This window comes from Rhinolophus sinicus, chromosome 18 (genome assembly GCF_057876585.1).
Source record: "Rhinolophus sinicus isolate RSI-liver-muscle chromosome 18, RSI-T2T, whole genome shotgun sequence".
Taxonomy (NCBI): Eukaryota; Metazoa; Chordata; class Mammalia; order Chiroptera; family Rhinolophidae; genus Rhinolophus; species Rhinolophus sinicus.
The window spans coordinates 110430031-110448662 of NC_142518.1; the positions used below are offsets into that span (position 1 = coordinate 110430031).

The 18632-nt window shown below is 60.0% G+C and overlaps 1 protein-coding gene across 3 annotated transcripts; it reads left to right on the forward strand.

Annotated features, from left to right (window-relative positions):
* The first annotated feature begins 1636 nt into the window (after positions 1–1636).
* Positions 1637–11196, forward strand: LOC109460068 (extracellular matrix protein 2-like). 3 transcript variants are annotated; one of them, XM_019755098.3, is made up of 10 exons: positions 1637–1655; positions 3499–3683; positions 4870–5295; positions 5687–5971; positions 6274–6389; positions 6803–6935; positions 7182–7339; positions 7823–7962; positions 9961–10287; positions 10793–11196. In XM_019755098.3, the coding sequence occupies exons 2-10, from the start codon at positions 3515–3517 to the stop codon at positions 10971–10973; spliced, it is 1935 nt and encodes a 644-aa protein (XP_019610657.3). In that variant the 5' UTR covers positions 1637–1655; positions 3499–3514; the 3' UTR covers positions 10974–11196. The 3 variants fall into 3 exon arrangements, with proteins under 3 accessions (XP_019610657.3, XP_088651037.1, XP_074179962.2); XM_088794911.1 differs by lacking the exon at positions 1637–1655 and adding an exon at positions 3126–3266; XM_074323861.2 differs by lacking the exons at positions 1637–1655; positions 4870–5295 and adding an exon at positions 3127–3266.
* Positions 11197–18632: the final 7436 nt, after the last annotated feature.

An 18632-nucleotide genomic window follows, 5' to 3' on the forward strand; every position in this document is an offset into this window, starting at 1 on the left:
GTGCCCCACCCTGCAGCCCAAGGGATCCTTTTATATGTAAGTTGATCATCTGAGTCCTCTGTTCAGAAGTCCACAGTGAATCTCTGTTTCCTTCAAGGTCAAAGGCAAAGTCAGCCTGCTGCCTTTGGACACCCTGTCAAGCTGGCCCTCCTACCCTTCACCAACCTCACCCCTCAGTCAGCCTGCTCCACCATACTGGTCCCCTTGCTGGTTCTCACACTGGGCCAAATTCTTTCTTGCCTCGGGGTTCTTTGTACTGGCTGTCCCTCCTTTCTTGGAGGGCACTTTACTGGAGCTCCTTTGGCATAGCTATCTCCTTTTCACTCACGTCTCCACGCAAATGTCACCTGCTCGTCGTCCTCCTCTGATCCCCTATCAAAAGTGTCCCTCCCTCCAATCACCACAGCCAGCCCCTTTCCTTTCTGATGGGGTCCCTGTGCTCCCCACAAGATGGTCAGCTCCATGAATACAGGGGAGCTGGCCATGTGGTTCACCATTACACCCCACACAGTGCCTGGCCCACCGCAGGGGCTCAGGAACGTTTGGTAAGGGAAGAATGTATTCTCCAGTCCTCCCTTAGTAGGTGGAGAGCTCTCAGCTGTGAAGTTTTAAGGAGTCTTGAGGGATGAAGAGCGTGGCTTTGACATCCTCCAGGCTGCCTATTTGAGTCCCGACTTGTAAGGGCATGTGTGTGTTTGTGTGCGCACGCGTGTGTATCCACGTGGAAGGGAAGGGCAGCAGGAAAAGGTGCAGGAGTCCCTTCCTTGCCCTTACAATTCTGGGATTGTGCAGCTAGAAGCAATCTTGATCAGCGAACGCAGCTTTTCTAAGCCCCTTCCAGCTCTCAGATTCTAGACCTTTCTAAGGAGCCCATGTCCACCACATTGAGATGAGGAGACTGAGGCCCTGAGCAGGGAGGCTTGCTCCCGACATCACATGGCCGGTTTGTCCAGGGCCGGCTGGGAGCCCAAAACTCTTTCCAGCAACCCCAGGCTGCATCCCTGGTTCCTGGAAAATGCCGACACTCTCCCACCCTGTGCTCCAGACACTGGGCTCGGGGTAGTGCTGGCCAGGAGCCCTGCCTGCCTCAGCCCAAGTCCATGAGTTAGCTCTGTGTGCAGGAGGGGCAGGCGCGGGTGGGTACCTCTGGTTCTGCCGAGCCCCCCACAGGCTGGCTCTGCTCCGTGGGGTTCCTTCAAGGTCTCCATGATGGCCGGGCGCCCTGAGACTGGACAGAGTAGGTGGCCAGGTGGCTACTGGGCCCCCAGTGGGGGAAGGGCATCGAAGACAGGACTCCACAGGAGTTGGGGAAGTGATTGACCAGGCCTCGCCCCTTCCTGCCTAGGTGGGTAGGAGTGAGGGTCCCTCCCTCCTCCAGGCTGCTATGCCAAAGAAACCTGGGAGCAGGCTTCCCCCCACCCCCCCACCCCCAGCCCAGCTAATGGGAACCAGATGGCAGGATGTTTAGTCAGCGCCTGGGGAGCAGCGAACAGGGGAAATGGGTTGGGGGCCAGGATTCCAGAATCCATCCCCAGGCAGGGGGAGGGTCAGAGCCGGGACTCCCACCACAGTTATCTCCAGGGGCCCACCTCAAGCAGAGTCCTACCCCCACCTCAGGCGAAAGCAGGAGGCCTGGCTTCTGGTGTCTGACATGGGTGAGCCCGACCCACTCTGGGTTCCTTGTCTGTACTGGGGGGAGGGGAGGGTGCCCAGTCTTCCAGAGCCTAAGTCCTCCCCTCTCCCAGCTTCAGCAGGCCGCCAGCCCAGGACGTCCTGTGTCACCCACAGGCAAATCATGGCTTCATCCTTGGCTCCCAAAGTGCTTGCTCACGCTCACTCCCCAGACAGTCCCTGTCTCTGGTGTGTGTGTGGCATGGTCCCAAATTCAAGCCATAAACCAGAGCCCTGGCCTGGACAGGAGATGGGATGCCAGCGGACCCCGTCTCGCTGCCATACTCTGCCTGCTTCTCCCCCAGACACAGTGGGGCAGATTCTGAGGTGCCCACTGAAGACCTGCTTGCCAGGGACTCCCCTCTGACCCACCCCACCCCCTCCGGGGTCTCACACACTCCCATGTGGCCCCTACACAGAGACCTTGAACCCCAGGAGGCGATGGGAAGCTCCTTCCCTAGCCCGTCTCAGTCCTGCTCCTACCCTGCCCCTCCCCCCTCTCCCCTCCACCCAAGCCTTGCCCACAATTAACTCATTTTTTAAGATTGCTTCCAAACATAAGTCAACGCTGGACAGAGGTGTAGGAAAAGCTTCCTCAATGCTGGCCCTGAAGAGCCACGTGGTGAGCCCTGTCTTTTGGCCAGCACCCCCTCCCCCGCCCTCCATTCCCACAGCTGGGCTTGGGGCTGGAGCCCTCTGAGGGTTGGCCACGGGCCTGTGGTCAGACACCCCCTCCTTTGCTTCTTGCTCCACCCTGCTGCCCCTGCCCTTGGGCCTGGCCTCCTTTCTACCTTACCCCATCCTGACTGAGGGCATGCGTGAGACGTGGGGGCATCTCAGTAATGCCTGATGACACTGGTTACACTGGGACATGGGATTCTTGGCTAAGAAGTTTGGGGGTACCTGTGAGATGGCCTTGCCCCGGCCACTGCCAGGACACCCAGGCCAAGGGTCCCTGAAAAGCTGGCAGCTCCTGGTCCACACATACTCCAATGTGGGGGTAGGGCGCAGCCAGGGGACCACAGTACATGTAACTCTCTCCATTTGACAAAGGAGGATGTGGTGGCTTGGAGGGAAAGGCACTGCCCGCAGGTAGGCAGGGAGCCAGTTGAAAGCCCAGGAGCTGAGCAGTGTACTCCGGCGCCGTCTGTCCGAAGGCAGACCTGTGCCCAGGTGGCCCTGGGGCCCCAAGGGCTGGGGTCCACACTTACTGACCTAGCTCTGCCTACGTGTTCTCTTTCTGCTGGAATTGGGAGGTCTCAGCACTGGCGCCTATAGCAGAATCCCACAGGTTTCCGAAGGGGCCAGAGCCTCCATTTCCCGGGTGGCCCTGGCATCCGCCCCCTCCCCTGGGGCCTGCTGCTTGCAAAGCCCAGCCCCTCTCCTTTCCCAGCCACAGAGGGAGGACCTGGCAGCCTCAGGTGGGGTGCCTGCTCTGTGGTGGGCCTCACAGGCCCACTGTGTGTGGAGACAGAAGCCCCATTCATGGGGGCCACTGAGCTTGAGCCAGTGGAGAATAAATGCAGGCCTTATGGAAAAAAAAAAAGCAAGAGCACTCCGGTCCAAGAAAACAATCAATCTCTCTTTCTCCTCAGGTGGGAGCAGGGGATGTTGGGGGAAGTTGGGGGCAAGGCCTGGGGAGCTGTTTGTTTGGGGGGGGGCTTCCTGGGGGAGGGCCAGGGCGGGTGTGGGAGGCTCCAAGCGCTGCAGCCAGGGCTGGGAGCTCAGGGAGAGGGACTGTCGCGTGCCATCCTGCATGTGTCCCATCCTGCCGTGACCGCTGCCGCTCCCACCTCTCCGAGCTCTTCATCCTGTCTGCCTTTGCAGCCCGAGCACAGTGGCCATGAAGAGCATGCTGCTTCCTGTCCTGGCTTTTTGGGTGGGGTGCTGCCCTGCAAGGGCCCTGGCCAAGCAGGGGCCGAGCCTGAGAGAGCCCACGGCCCCACCAACCCCCTTGGGCTTACCCACCCTGCAGCCGCCACCGCTGCCCAGCCCGCTTGGGACCCCCAATGGTAAGTAGGTGGCACCAGCAGCAAGAGGCTGGCAGGAGGGAGCAACTTGCCCCACTAATGTAAGCCCCTGGGGCTGGGGCAGAGAAAGAGAAAGATGGTTCCACCTTGGGTGCTGGGGGTGTTGGGAGGGGCCCATGGGCCTAAGGGAACTCTCCCTGGAGGTCAAGGAGGGATTGCAGACTCTGGGAAGCCTCGTGCCCATCACCCAGGGTAGGGGCAGGGGAAGGGAGAGGCTTCCCTAGGAGGGGCCGCTACAACTGGGGCTGAAAGAGTGGATCTGAATTTGCTGGTTGGGGAGTTGAGCTGGCTGCCCTAGGCCTACTGGGGAGACTGAGAGACGTGTGGGAGGATGGAAGGGGGGCGCCCAGGGCTGGGTTGGAGTGGCACAAGGGGCCCCAGGAGGCTGGCTACAGTGTGGCCTCGCTTCATATGCCAATGACTGGCACCATGTTCGGTAGTCCATCCCCAGGCGTGGAGGTGGGGTGAGAGGGGCCAGGGGATTGACCTGCAGGGCAGGCCCATGGTCAGCACTGATTAATGGGGGGCTGCCACTCGGTGGAGGGGAGGCCTAGGGGCTATTGCCCCTCCTTTGCAGTGGCTAACTGTCCATTGATGTGGCCTTGGGGCTTGCCTTGCCCCCACAACCTCTCCTCTCAGCAAGCACTGGGGGTCCCACCTCTGAAACAAAATTTCCAGGTGGGAGTGATCCCTTCAGCTCTCCAGAGGCTATCCCCACCCTCTCTGCCCAGGAAGCACCCCCAAGGACCCGGAGGCACAGGAGCAAGGCCAGCCCCTCTGCCTAGGGCCACTGAAGCTCTCCTGGGCCCACCCCTGTGGGCTAGAGGCCTGCCTGTGACTTATCCCAACGGGCTGGAGGGTTCCCAGCAGTAAAGAGCTACCTCAGTTCTGGGAGGCAGGCAGGGTGACTCTGGTGCTTGGGATCCCCAACTCTGGGGTCATGAAAAGGTAGGGAGGAGACTAGAAAGTGTCTGACACTTGGTGGCCTTGCGGGTCTGTGACAGAAGGATAAGAGCTTCTGAGTAAAGAAGAGCAAAACGGAAGTGAGGCCTGGGCAAAGAGGAAAGGAGGAAGGGGGGGTCTAGCCTGTGGCTAAGGGGAAGGAGGTGCTGCCTCTCAGCCATACAGGGCTCGTGGCCACCCCAGCCCACATTGGCTCCTTCCGCAGGTCAGGTGCAACCCATCTCCAGGAACGGCGGCTGGGACAGGCCTGAGGACAGGCAACTGGACTGGCCACAGGCGCGGCCTACCTCCAAGGAGGTTGCCCATGGAGCCCCTGCACAACCCCTGGCCTCTGGCTGGAAGGCCCCTGCCAGGCCAGGGCTGGTCCAGAAGAAAGAATCACCCCCAGCAGCCTGGGAGCAAGAGCAGAGTCACAACAAGGGGCTCAGCCCCGAGCAGGCCCCGCCCCAGGCCACAGTAACAGTGGGGGTTGAGGCAGCAAGGCCCCGGGCTGCCAAATTCAGGCCCTTGCAGACCATCAGGGCCCCCCGAGCAAAAGGGGGGGCAGTGGTTTCTGAGGAGGGCCAAGGAAGGAAGGCAGGAGGCTGGGAAGCCAGGAGAAGGGGCCTGAAGCCCAGGAAGCCCCTCAAAGGTGAGGACCAGCCAGGACAGGCAGTCCCCAAATGGAGCCTGTGGGGGTGATGAGCTGTGAGTGAGTCTGAAGAGGCCGAGGTTTGGCCCGACCTCCACCAATCACACCAGCACCACCAGCCACTCACACCCCACCCCACTCTCAATGTGCCCAAACCTAGTCCCCTCACGTATGGGGCAGGAGAAGAGCTCCCCAGGGCAGGTCCCCTTCCCCACCTCAGCGCTCCCATTTGAGTTTTGGCCCTTGGTGCCCAGGGAAGGGAGCTCAGTGGCCTGGTGTTCCAGCCCTGCTGGCTGAGTCCCTGGCAGGTCTAAGGGCCCCAGACAAGGCCCTGCCCTTGGCGGGTCCCTGTTGATATGTAACTGGTCTGGGGCTGCATCTCGTCCTCCAGGGGCCTCCCGTCAACCTGGCCCGGGGGGCTGGAGTCAAAAGAAGGCCCACAGCCGAGGCCACAGTGGCAGCAGCACCTTGGAGACCACAGGTCGAGGGCGGAAAAGGCCTGGAAGCAGGAGAGGGTATAGGCGTGGGCCTGCAGACCTGGGAACCATGGAGCAGCCCATGCCCTCCCTGCCAGCCTCATGCCTCCTGGCCCAGGCAGCCATTGCCTGCAGCAACGTCAAGATGAAACATGTCCCTGCCCTGGCTGACCCTGGCCTGACCACACTCTACCTGGCAGGTGAGTGGCATTTCTCCCCCACACCCACCCCTGCAGCAGGGGTGAGAAGGCCACACATGCAGGCTCCCCTTCTAGTGGGTCCTCAGCCACTATGGCTGCTGCCCCACTGTGCCCTACAAAGGGTTCACCTTCCCACGGGTCCTGGTTGGCAGTGAGAAAGTGCCCTGATGTGGGATAGCCTGAAGAGCCAGTTCCTTCAAGGAGTGTGTCATTGTTGCCTCTGGTCCATATGGCAGAGGTACAGAATGCAGAGGGGAGGGGGACACGGGAGAATGGAATATGGCTGCCCCATGTGTGCACAGAGAACGAAATTGCCAAGATCCCGGCCCACACATTCCTGGGACTGCCCAACCTGGAGTGGCTGGACCTGAGCAAGAACAAGCTGGATGCCCGAGGCCTGCACCCCCATGCCTTCAAGGTGCGCAGCGGCCCCTCCACCTACACTCCCAGGGGGCCTGGGCCCATCCAAAATGGCCCCAGGTGTCCATTGCTCCTCTCCCCACCCTGCCTGGGGTATACAAGTCCTGGAGGAAGCACTGCGCAGAGTACCCAGGATGGTGGGCTTGGATGATTTGGGGTGATGTGGTTCCCAGCTGGGAGGGTGAAGAGCCTCACAGATCTTTGGGCCCCACAAGGGAGCAGCACTCCTGGGAGAGACTAAGGACAGGCCTGATCCAAGTGGGAACTAGAAAGCTATGATGCAACCCAATAGGGGTGCCCCCTGGGCAGGATGAACCTAAAGCCACAGCCAGAAAGCCTAGGCCTGAAGGCCCAGCCATGGCTTGAGGAGCCCCCGAACCCCCAGCCCTCTTTTCTCTCCCACACTTCCAGAATCTGACACGGCTGAAGCGACTGAACCTGGATGGAAACTTGCTCTCCACAGTGCCAGCTTTGCCCACCTCCCTGCAGGAGCTCAAACTCAATGACAACATCCTGCAAGGCCTGCAGCACAGCAGCTTCCGAGGTTTGGGGTTCGGGCAGCCCCCAGGGGCAGGGACCAAAAGGGCCAGGCCTGAGCAGCCAGGGAGGCCTTGGAAAGTTATGGGTGAGGGGAGGGTCTGCCCAGGACAGCCTGGCTGGAAGACAGAGGAGGGAGCACCAGCCTGGGAAAGTGGCCTTGAACTCTAAGGGAGCAACAGCGGGAAGCTCCCAACAGGCCTTCAGAGCTCTGTGGTAGGCTCAGGTGCCCCTCTGCCCACGTACCCTGCAGGGCTCAGTCAGCTGCTGACGCTGGAGGTGGAAGGGAACCAGCTGCATGACGGGAACATCTCCCCCCTGGCCTTTCAGCCCCTACACAACCTGCTCTACCTGAGGCTAGACCGGAACCGGCTACGAACCATCCCACCTGGCCTGCCAGCCTCCCTGCAGGTGAGCTGGGAGACCCGAGGCTGGGAGAAGCAACATTGTGGTCCAATGACCATTGTGGTCCAGTGATCTGCTGCTAGCGAGTAGAGATCCCCCTGGGGGAATTTTGACGATAAACCCACAAGGCCTCAACACCAAAAGCCTCCCCTTCCCCTGACCTAACCTTCCAGAAGCCCAGAGTTGGGCCTCCAGAACTGTCCTGAACCCACTGAATGTCCCTGAGCGAGGTCCATGCCCTCTCTGGGCCACACGGTCCCCTTGTGCTTGATGGTACTCTCTGGGGCTGTGTCTTGTGGGGGCCCTGACGCGCCATGGCATGGCTGGCAGGTGTCGCTGGGATCCTTCGCACAGATGACCATGGCCCTGAGAGGAGCAGAGACAGTGGTACCTGAGTACCACAGATGGGGCCAGGTGGAACGGGGCAAGGAACCGGGCCTGGCCATCAGTGAGTTGCAGACGGGCCCTCACTCCAAGCCCTGACCCTAGGAGTTGCACCTGGGCGCTAATGTCATCGAGGAGGTGACAGAGGGTGCACTGAACCGCAGCCGCAGCCTCAGCGTGCTAGTACTCAGCAACAACCGGCTCCAGGAGGACCGGCTGGCACCCCGAGCTTGGATCGATCTCCCGTGAGTGCCATCCCCCACCCTGGTACCACCCAAGCTTCACCCCAGCAGGCACCTGAGGGAGGATATGTCAAAGGAACCCAGAGAGTCAGGCGGGAGGGCAGAGAGGGTTGGAGCTAGCTAGCCTTGTTGCTTGGGCCTGGTCTCAAGTGTGTCACCTGTCTCCTCACCTGGGGCTTCCAGTGGCCTGGGCCCTCACTCACCACCTGCTCCTCCAAGATTTCCCTGTCCCTCCCACTTGGTAAAATCCCCAAAGCCACAGAAACCCCTTCCTCCGCCCATACCTGGACTTGCCCGGCAGGCGCCCAGGAAGTTCACCTAGGAGGTGCTGTGGGCGTGGATGGAGGGGCAGCATAAGCAGTCAGAGCTGGCTTGGTGCTGGGTTTAGCTAGGAACCAACAGGGGCAGGAAGGGGCATGGAAGAGATGGTGGGGCTTGGGAAACAAGTGTGTGAGGGTCCTGAGGTGGCTGTAACAATGTACCACAAACTAGGCAGCTTAAAGCATCAGTGATTGATGCTTTCATGGTTCTGAAGGCCAGAGGTCCAAAATCAAGGTATCATCAGGGCTGTGCTTCCTCCAAAGGCTCCAGGGGAGGGTCTTTCCTGCCTCTTCCAGTTTCTGGTGGGCCCAGGCATCCCTGGGCTCATAGCCACGTGACTTTAATACCTGCCTGTCTTTGCATGGCTTCTCTGTGTCTGTGTCTCTCTTCTGTCTCTTATAAGGACGCCTGTCATTATATTTAGGACCCATCAGGGTCATCCAGGATGGTCTCATCCCAAGATCCTTAACTTCATTACATGTGCAAAGACTCGTTTGCCAAATAAGGTCATATTTACAGGTTCTTGGTAGACATATTTTGGGGAGCACTATTCACCCACTATAGGAAGGCCCCAGGATGAGTCCTCATGATCCAGTTGAGACAGCTGGGTGTGGGTACTGACTGGCAGGAGGGGTCCAGGAGGAAACTCCCGTCCTTAAAGGCCTAAGGAGTCAGGACGTGGTCCCGGGAGCAGTGGAAGGGCTGGGAAGGTACAATCCTTGGGGTTTGACACCACTGAGGGAAGTGGGGTAGGGGTGGGGGAGACTGACAGGGGTCAACAGATAGTCTGACCTGCCATTCCAGGGACCAGAGCCTCCCGCCCTGCATTTTCGTGTTCCAGGAAAAAGTTACCAAGACGTTTGGGTTTAATTATTCCTTTTTCCTCTCCCCCTCTTGCCAAGGGGGCAAAGGAAAGCAGACAGCAGCCTAGGGAGGAGCCGCCCAGCTGCTGTTCCACTCCCGCCTCGGGGCCTGGGCAGGGGGCTGGCGGCCAGTCAAGCCTGGGCCAGCGCCGGCCAGTTTTTCTCTAGATGGTGGAAGGGGAGGGGGCTGCTGGCTCTGAAGGCTAAGGAGGCACCAGAGCCCCCAACCCCATGGCTTGAGGATAGCATGGGCTCCAAGGCCAGGGCTGACCCCTCCCACAGTGCTAGGGGATGTCACTGAGAGAAGCCTCTTTCCCTGCTCTGACCCTTTCTAGAAGCCTCACCACCCTCTGCTCCTGCTTCTCCCTGCCCAAGCCTTATCCTCACCCACCGTGGAGCAACCTGGGCTCACAGAGACCTGAGCTTCACCGCTTGCCTTCCTGATTCCTTGGGGTCCCCCAGCCTTGACTGTCTGAGAGCCTTATTATTTTTCTCTACCTCCCCGTCTCTCTTCTGCTTAGCCTGGGTGAGGCAGGAAGACGATAAGAGAATGCAGCGCTAAGAGGAAGAGCAGAGCAGGGACAGGCCTACTGGGGAAGACGGGTGACAATTCAACTACCCCCAGCTCTTTCCCCAGATCACAGGCACCTCCGTATGCATTTTCTTTGTCAGGTGTCGCTCTGATTGCGTCTTCTGTCTGTGGGCAAATCACCATTCCCCTCTTGGGTGTGGCCCAGGGACCCCGATTCGGGCTCCAGTCTTTGCTGTGCTCGTAGGTGGGTGCCATCAGTTCACTTCACATGCTTGCGCCCCACAGGAAGCTGGAGACCCTTGACCTGTCCCACAACCAGCTGGTGCACGTGCCCTCCTTCCTGCCACGGGGCCTCCGGCGCCTGACACTGCACCACAACCGCATTGAGCGTATCCCTGGCTATGTGTTCGCGCACATGAAGCCAGGCCTGGAGTTCCTGCACCTGTCCCACAACAGCCTGCGTGCCGACGGCATCCATGGCGTGTCCTTCCTGGGCCTGCGGGCCTCCCTGGCCGAGCTGCTGCTGGATCACAACCAGCTGCAGGCCGTCCCACATGGTCTCCTGGGCCTCAAGGGGCTGCAGGTCCTGCGTCTGAGCCACAACAAGATCAGGTAGGGCTGCCCTCCTCCCCCGCGCCTGTCCTGCTGTCTCTTCTCTCTCCCCACCCCTGGCAGCCAGGCAGGAAGGGGGGGCTGAGGCCATGAGGCCCTGCCTGCCAGCTGGGCCAGGGAGGGCTGGCCTGTGGGCTGCTCGTCCTTAGCCTCAGGGGCTGCGGGCAGGACTGTACGGGAATCCTTCACCGCCCGCATCCACCCATCTTGCTTGGTGTGATGGGAGGCTGTGTCCAGTGGCTGGCAGGCTTGGGCAGCCAAGGTGGAGGGCAGTGGACAGCAGAATGTGGGCAGGGGTTGGGCAAGGAGAAGGCGGGAGTGTTCCAGCCCAGAACAACAAGGGCTGAGATACCTGTCTGCCCCTCCTCCCTGGGTCTGCTCTCTGTGTGGCAGTCTGATTGCTCCGTTACTATGGGCCCTCTCTTTTTCTACTCTTGCGTGATGCCTATCTCCCCTTTCTGGGGTCTTCTCTCCTCTCTTCGGCCCTGCCACCCCCACGCCACAGACACGTGCCCCTGAATTCCATTTGTGACACGCGAGTGACCCAGGACTCCAACCTCATCTCCACACACCTGGACAACAACCTCATCGACAGGCGCCGTATCCCGCCCACAGCCTTCTCCTGCATCCGGGCCTACCACAGCGTGGTCCTCCAGCCCCAGCAGGGGGAGGGGGAGGGCTCCTAGCCCCACCCTGGGGGACATCGTCATCCCCTACTCCTTTGGGACTGGTGGGGGGACTCAGGCCCAGCTCCACATGATCTTTGCACCACTGGTAGAAAGATCTACAACACCCTGATTCTTCAGATGCCCCTACTTTCCACTGACTACTGAGGCCCCTTCCTTAGTAAACGGCCCAGTGGGATGCGGTGCTGTTCAGACCTGAACATAATAAATACGTCTCATTCAAGCCCATGGCCTCCACCAGCCTCCCTCTTTCGCTCCTGGATTGAAGCCTCACGTGCATGCTGGGTCCCCAGGGCACACATCCTGGACACTAGTTCATCAGCAGGAGGGTAAGAGTGCCTGGTGCCACAAGCTTCTCCAAGAGCTTTCCCACCCCCACCTGCTCTGGCCAGGGTCCTGAAGTCCCCAAGCCATCTGGGGGCCAGGCTCACCTCCGCTTGTTCAGAGCAGCATTAGTAACTGTCATCCAGGAAGGGTCCCTGTCCTGGGCATGGATGAACAGAGGTGGGCTTGGCTGGCAGAGCAGGCTGACAGGGAGGCCCCAGGCACCAGCCTTTTGTCCTAGAGTCACCAAAATCCACATCTGCACACGGGCCAGGGGCACCTTGCCTCTCCCTCGTCCCCTATTCCAGGTCCCAGGGCCCTCATCCTCGTTCCCCCCACCCCCGGTGCACACCCTTCGCTAGGCTAGCCTATGGGTCCCCAGGACCTCACCCACAGCCCTCAAGGGCAGGAAAGTCATCCAAGGATGTGGGACCCAGATGTACCGTCACGAGACCTGGTGCCAGGGAGGGTGGGGAGCAGCATTTGCTCAAAAACTCTTGGGGAGGGAGCACTTGGTCTGTGGGAGGCCAGGCCCAGCCCTGGGGACCCAGTGGCAACCACCCCCTGGCCAAAGTTGCTGACTGTCCGCCTGGTGGGGGAGGCAGACGCAGACACGAGCCAGCTGTGAGGGCTCAGCCCTGCCGACGGCTGGCCAGCTGCGCTGGGTGGGGACACAGGGTCTGTGGAGCCCCATGACATCATTGGAACAGTTGCCCTGCCTGTGTGAGGCACGCCACCAGGCCTGGGACAGGGTCACTGGGTCAGCCGTGACAGGGCATGATGCCACTGTGCCCGGTGCTGGGGAGGGTGAGGGGCAAGAGGGCCACAAGCAGCAGGGAGCGTAGCCGGCCCAACCCTGCCCCGCAAGTAGGGGGCTCCTGGTGGTGTCGGGGGAGACAGCCAAGCGACAGGTATGGACGACGCAGTAGGATCACGACTGGCCTCAGCCTTCAGTGCTGCTGGATGTGGGTGGAGTGAAGAAGGACGGGCCCCAAGGGCCCACTGCAGAGACCTTGCCTTGCCACTGCCTCTGGCTGAGGTCTGGGCCTGGGAACTGGGAGCCGTGCATAGGTCCCATACTGTAGCCATCCATCCCCACCCCCACCACACCCTACCTCCCCCATTTCTCAGCAGAGAAAGGGCCAAACTCTGGCAGAGGGCGGGAGAGGCCTGGGAAGCTGGCGGAGTGTTTGCTTTGGACTCATCCCTGCATTCCTTCTCCTCCAGGGCCTGGGCCCACAGATATGGCACTTCCTGTTTGGGCTGGGTCAGAGGTCAGCAGCCCTTGAGGCACTGGCCCCGATGAAGAGAGCTGCTGCTTTCCCAGCTCTCACGCCTCCTCCCCACCCCTTGTGCCCCAGTCAGCCCCCAGCTGTCCCTGTCCCCAAAGTCAGAGGTCAGTCCCTGGGAGAAACAGGAATTTCTGTCTAGGCGAATCCCCTCCTTCCCCGCTGTTCTTACCTCTACTTAGCAGATGAGGCCAGAAAGCCTAGAGAAGGGCAGGGTAACATGGCTGCCTGGTGGGGGTACAAAGTACAGGAGGGCAGGGGACAGAGGAGCAGTCAGCCGGGTGAATTCCCCTTCTGAGACAGGAAGTCGTCACACCCTTGGGGCTGCTGTCAGGTGGGCTGAGCCCAGGCCCAGAGGCCAATCCTTTTGTGACTGCCCAGAGGGGAGCTGGGCCCCAGGCAGCACACATATGCAGAGCCCCTAGTGGGTGCCTGCCACTGGAGTCCTGAGGAGCCAGCAGGTGAGGTGAGGATTAGTACGTAGAAATTTTACTGGGAGGTTCTTGGGGTCACCACCTGGGGGAGGGAAGGACAGGAGCAGGAATGGATCCAGGGAGAAGCTGGGCCTGCAACTGATGAGGCAGGCCCAGCCAAGCTCCCTACATGCTCTGGAGCTGAGCTGGTCCTGAGTTGGGGCAAGGGAAGCGGTCCCTTATATATCCACCTACCATCGTTAGGTGGGGCTGCCAAGCAAAGAGGACGTGGCTGGGGTGAGAGCTCTCTCTTCAGCCCAGACAGTTCCCCAAGAGGGCCAGGAGGTCAGGGCTGGGGAGGCCAACAGCTGGAGGCTTCAGTCGTAGCAGGGAAGTGGTCATGGCAGCACGGTGTGCCCCCAGTGAGAGGGGCTGGTCAGCCCCCCAAGCCAGGGACGTCCCAGACAGAGCCCCAGCCAGGAGAGCAAGTACAGAGCAGCAGATATCGGGTGGCAGTACCGAGCCTGCCCGTCACCTTGTGCGTGCCTCCTCTTCACCCCATATCCTCCACTCACTCATGCCTGCACGATGCTGGGTACTGTGCTTCCCTTCAGGGCAGGTGCTGGCTCCATCGGAGAGCATCTGGGGCACACTGTAGCAGTCATTGTGATGGTGGTGACAACAAAGCAGCGATGACTGGGGTCAGGTGGCAAGAAAGGAGGCACTCTTTGGTCCCCAGATTGAGACAGGAATAGGAGGTGCTAGGGGTGGGACTCAGGGTAAGGACAGCGGGACAGTGCGGACAGAGAGTGGGACACATAAGCTAGCAAGTGTGAGGGGCAGAGAATGGGGGCAGGGGGCAGTAGTGCATTCCCAGGGCTGGACTGTCTCCTCTTGGGGACCTTGGTGAAATCTTGCACTTCTGACCCCACACCTCCAGCCACAGACCCGGAGCCCTGCCCATCAGCCTCCAAATTCTTCTCTAACCTGCCTACTCCTCTCTGTCCCCAGCGCCCCAACTTGAGAGTCAGCCACCTGCTCCTTCACCAGCCTCTCTGCCTAGCCTCCTGCACATGCAGTCCCATGTCTTCCTCCTGCCTCATACCCCACATCCTGGCAAGCTTGGTTCCAGCCCCCCAATCCAAGAGAAACAGGCCCAGGAGGGAGCATGGGAGCAGAGGAAGGCAAAGGATGTGTCTAGCCTGGTATGCCCTGTGTCATGCCTCCACCACCATGGTGGCCACCCAGGGCTAGGCCAGGAGGCACTAGCTGCCCGGCCCCCCTCTACCCGCCCTCACCCGCTGCCCCTACCAGAGCCTCCTGGCCCTGCAGGCAGCTGGCAGATTGGAGCTCTGCTCCTGGGGCCTGGCTTCCCCCCAGTGGAAGACCATGGGGGCCCTGGGGTACCTCACGGCCTCTCTCTGTCTCACAGGTTTTGCAGGCGGCCCATAGATGCCTCACCATGGCACAGCCCCCTGTCCACCTTCCCTTGTCTGGCCACACCCCAGACCGTGCCTCTCTAAAGATAGCTAGTCACAGGCCGGCCTCCACAGAGCCCCCTTCGGACCCTGAAATTACAGCCCTGGCAGCCTGGGGCGGAGAGCTGCTGTGTGATTATGTCCTCAGGGGAAGGTCAAAAAAAGCTCTGGCATAGAGAGTGCCAGCTTTCACCAGCCACACCTCGGCCATCGGCACTGGGAAGCTTCCAGATAATGGAGTCTCAGCCCACTCAGCAGCAGCTTGGCTCCCTCTGGGGCCTATTAGCATGAGCCTCGTGGGAAATGGTCCCTGGCCCCCTGCACCCAGAGGGTCCTCCTGAGCACAAGTTATGCGTGCCACCTTGGGGTTCCAGGATGTCCCAACTCTGGCCTCTAGAGGCTTGGGAGGGGGGCAGGACTGCCCCTGGTGACTGTGGGCCTGGTTCTCACCCTCCCCTGCCCAGCCCCCGAGGGTGAGGAGATTGGGGATGGATGAGGCCCACACAAGGCTGTGGACTTGGGGGCACCAGCTTGGGTTCAGGCGCTGCAGTGCCCAGGAGCCTTGAGCGCCCTCTCAGAGATCTGAGCTGAGTTCCAGGCAAGGTCACTTGCTCAAGAAATGACCTCGATGTATGTGTAAGGTGTCCCTGCTTTGGGATTTGTCCTGGAGGCTGGAGTATAGGGGGCAACATTCCTTTCACGGGGCTGGCTTTGCCCCAGGTTGGGACTAGAAGGCAGCCCCTGTGCACTGCTGGAGAACCACCTCCTCCTAGAAGCCCTCCCTGTGCCCCCATCCCACACCAGCACATAGGCCTTCGCTATTTCCTTCTGAGCACTCATCACATTTGGTCACCATCATGATTCTGCACACATGTCCTTGTTTGGTCCAGCAGCACACACACTCCCGGGGGTGGGGAACAGTGGAAGTCAAGGCTGACTGACTCAGTGCCCAGGGATGGCACAGAGAGGCAGAGGAGAGACCCGAAAAAGCAGTGGGAAGCCAGAAAGCACAGACAGAGGGAGCAATGTGAGGAAGCAGGAGCGACCAGGGAGCTAGCAGGCACAGCAGGGCAGGGAGGCCAGGAAGGCCCCAGAAGGAGGCTGGCACAAGTCCCCTGAAACTCAGGGCTGGCTGCTCTTTCTAGGCCCCAGAGGCTCATGGGGCCAGCAGCTGGGTGGGCTGGAGCTCAGGGGGAACTCTCATTGCTGCCCCCTCTATAAGGGCCCCCCTTTGAGCCCCTTTGAGCCCCTGGGAGCCCTGCCCATTAGGCCACCTCCCAGGCTTCCAGGCTCTTCCCTCCAGGGCCTCCCACCAAAGGTGGGCTTTTGTGCCTAAAGGGGGCCAGCAGCTTGAAGCCTGCCCTCTGTATGCCCTGCTTCTCTCCAGGGTCTCCCCCTCTAGCTTTGAAGCCAGGTCATGAACAGCTGTAAGCCAGCTGTGGAGGGACGGCCAGGCTGCAGCTGACTCCAGGCCCTTTTCCACACACAGGCCTACAGGCTTAGATTGCCCTGCCAGGGATACCCCCACAGCTGCTCACCAGCCCTGCCTCCCCCTGAATCTCAGCTCCCTGCCTTTACTCCCCAATACCCCACCCCACCCACTACCTTCAAGCACCTGTCCTGCTCTCTGGGGCCCCAGGCTGGGGCAGCAGTGACCCAATGAGGGCTAGGTGAAGGGGGGCTGCCCTGAGCCAGCAGCCAGCCAGCAGTGTGGCCTGGGGGTTTTCCCCGGAAGCCTGACCCAGCCTCGGGGCTCCTTCTCAGGTCAAGTTCTTGGCTCCATCTGGCAGGAGAAGGGTTTTCTGCAGAGGGGCCTGTGGGACATGCTAGGCTGAGGGACAGGCCGGTGCCAGCAGTATCACTCAGGTCTCTGCAGCCCTTTGGGGAAAGTGTTCAGGCTGGGACTTTGGGGGCCTGTTCGGTGGTGTTCCAGAAGTGCAGGGCATGCTGGGAGAGGGCTCTTGTCACCCTCGGGCTCATGCTGATGGGAGTGGGTTCTTTCTCCCATAACCCCCACACCCCCCATGAGTCGGCCATGGCTGTCCTGCCACTCATTCTTGTGGAGCTCAGACAGCTGTGTACCGGCCTCCTCCTCCTCTGGAGCCTGGGGCCTCAGGAAATGCCTTCTCTTCCTTCCTGCCTTGCCCCCCATGCCTGCCCTCCCCTGCCTCCCGCTGCCTCCTCCCAGCCCTGGGAGGCCAGAGGGCAGGAGGCCGCTGCCTCCTGCTAGCCGGCAAGGACGTGCTGTTCCCAGCGCACTTCAGCTGGGGTCCAGGTTCTTCCTGTGCTGCAGAGATTGCCGAAGCCTGGGGAGAGGAAGAGGGAGGGGCGGGGGAGCAGAAGCCCAGGACTGAGGTGCTGCCTGGCTGGGCTGGGAGTGGCCCCCAAATTAGAGGGCCAGGCCAAGTGACTCAGTGGGCCTTGGGCCGGGCGTGCAGTTATGGCTTATTGCAGACTACAAACCACAGACACAAGAGCCTTCCAGGCACAAGAACCGTATTTACAGAAATATTGCCCCAGACGCATCCCCCGAATACGGGGAAGAGCTCCAAGGTGCGTATGTGCCTCATGCAGGGTGTTGCTTCATGGCCACCCCCAAGATCCTTCCATGAACATGCCAGGCTAACAGCCAAGGGTGAGCACCATGCAGAGAAGACAGGCTGGCCCAGCGCTGGGACTCCCCACCTAATTGCAGTGCCCCTCTCCTCGCTGCTCCCCACACCCTCCACACCTTGCTGTGTGCCCTTCCTTCTACCGCCAACGTCCTTCTTCCCTACTCCTCTGCTCCAAGTCACCTCCTCCAGGAAGCCTTCCCGAGCCTCTGGCACTGTGTGGGGCCCTGGAGAGGCAAGAAACAAGAATGCCCCAGTTCCCTCCCCACAGAGCTCAGAGCCCATCCCAGGGAGCCCCCAGAGTAGGCTTTCCCCAGCAAAGCCCTGACCACTGTATCAGTGCTCTTTTCACCCCCACTGGGAGTCCTGAAGGTCAAGGCCCTGAGTGATGGTTCCTGGGGTCCCAGCCATCAGAGCATTTCAGGGTGCAGTGGAGGGCTGGGTGGTGGCACAAGGCCAGGTGGGGCTCCTTGGGCAAGGGGCATACCTTTTGTATGTGTGTTTTGTTTTGTTTTCATTTCTTAAACAGCTTTATTGAAACATGATTCATATACCATACAATTCACCTATTTAAAACATACAACTCAATGGTTTTTAGTTAGTGTATTCACAGAATATGCAACTCCACCACAGTCCATTTTAGAACATTTTCATCACCTCAAAAAAACAAAACAAAACAAAACAAAAAAACCTCCTATCTTTAGCTGTCACCCCTCCATTCCCCATTCCCCTCTCCCTAAGAGACCACTCATGCACTTTCTGTTCCTATGGCTATGGCTGTTCCGGATGTTTCACGGGGAATCATGCAATCGGTGGTCTTTTGTGACAGGCTTCTTTCATGGAACACAACGTTTTCTACATCTGTTGGACCCTCTTTCTCCTCCTACTGGCTGTGACTGGGGATGGTGAGGCTACGTGGGCCTCGTGATATTAGTCTTTCTACGATCAGAGACGTTGAAATGTCTCCAATAAACAGGAAAAAAACACAAGCAAACAAGCAGACACACTGACTCCCCTTGTCTGGAAGGGCATGCGTTCTCTCCAGTCTCCTGGTCCCAACCATTTGCAACATCCTTGCCCACAAAAAACAAGAGAGCCAGAGCTCTGAAACTGGCCCTTGCTTTTCCCATGTCTCCCTTATCCGTGGCCTAGCCTGGAAGCTTCTTGCAGGCAGGCACCACAACTCGGTCAGGCTACCATGTGTTCCCACTCCTGCCTGAGAGCCTTGAACTGATGCTGTTGCACAATAAGGGGGCCCGGGTCCAGGCAGAACATTCTAGACCCCACCTGCCTGCCGGCCCTGGGGGGAACACTGAATGACTGAACGACAGCTGGCTGGATAGGCAGGACACTCAGACCTCACCCCTGTTCTCCACCCATTGGACCCACCTCTCCCTGGCCTCCCCTGGGCCTCGGCCTGCTGAGCTTTCCCTCTCTCTATGTAGTTTTCTCTTTTGGTCTTAGCGGAGTTCTGTTCTGTCTTAAGTCACCTGCTTTAGTGTCTTCACTCTCAGTCTCCTGTTCTCTTGTGCAGACCTCAGAC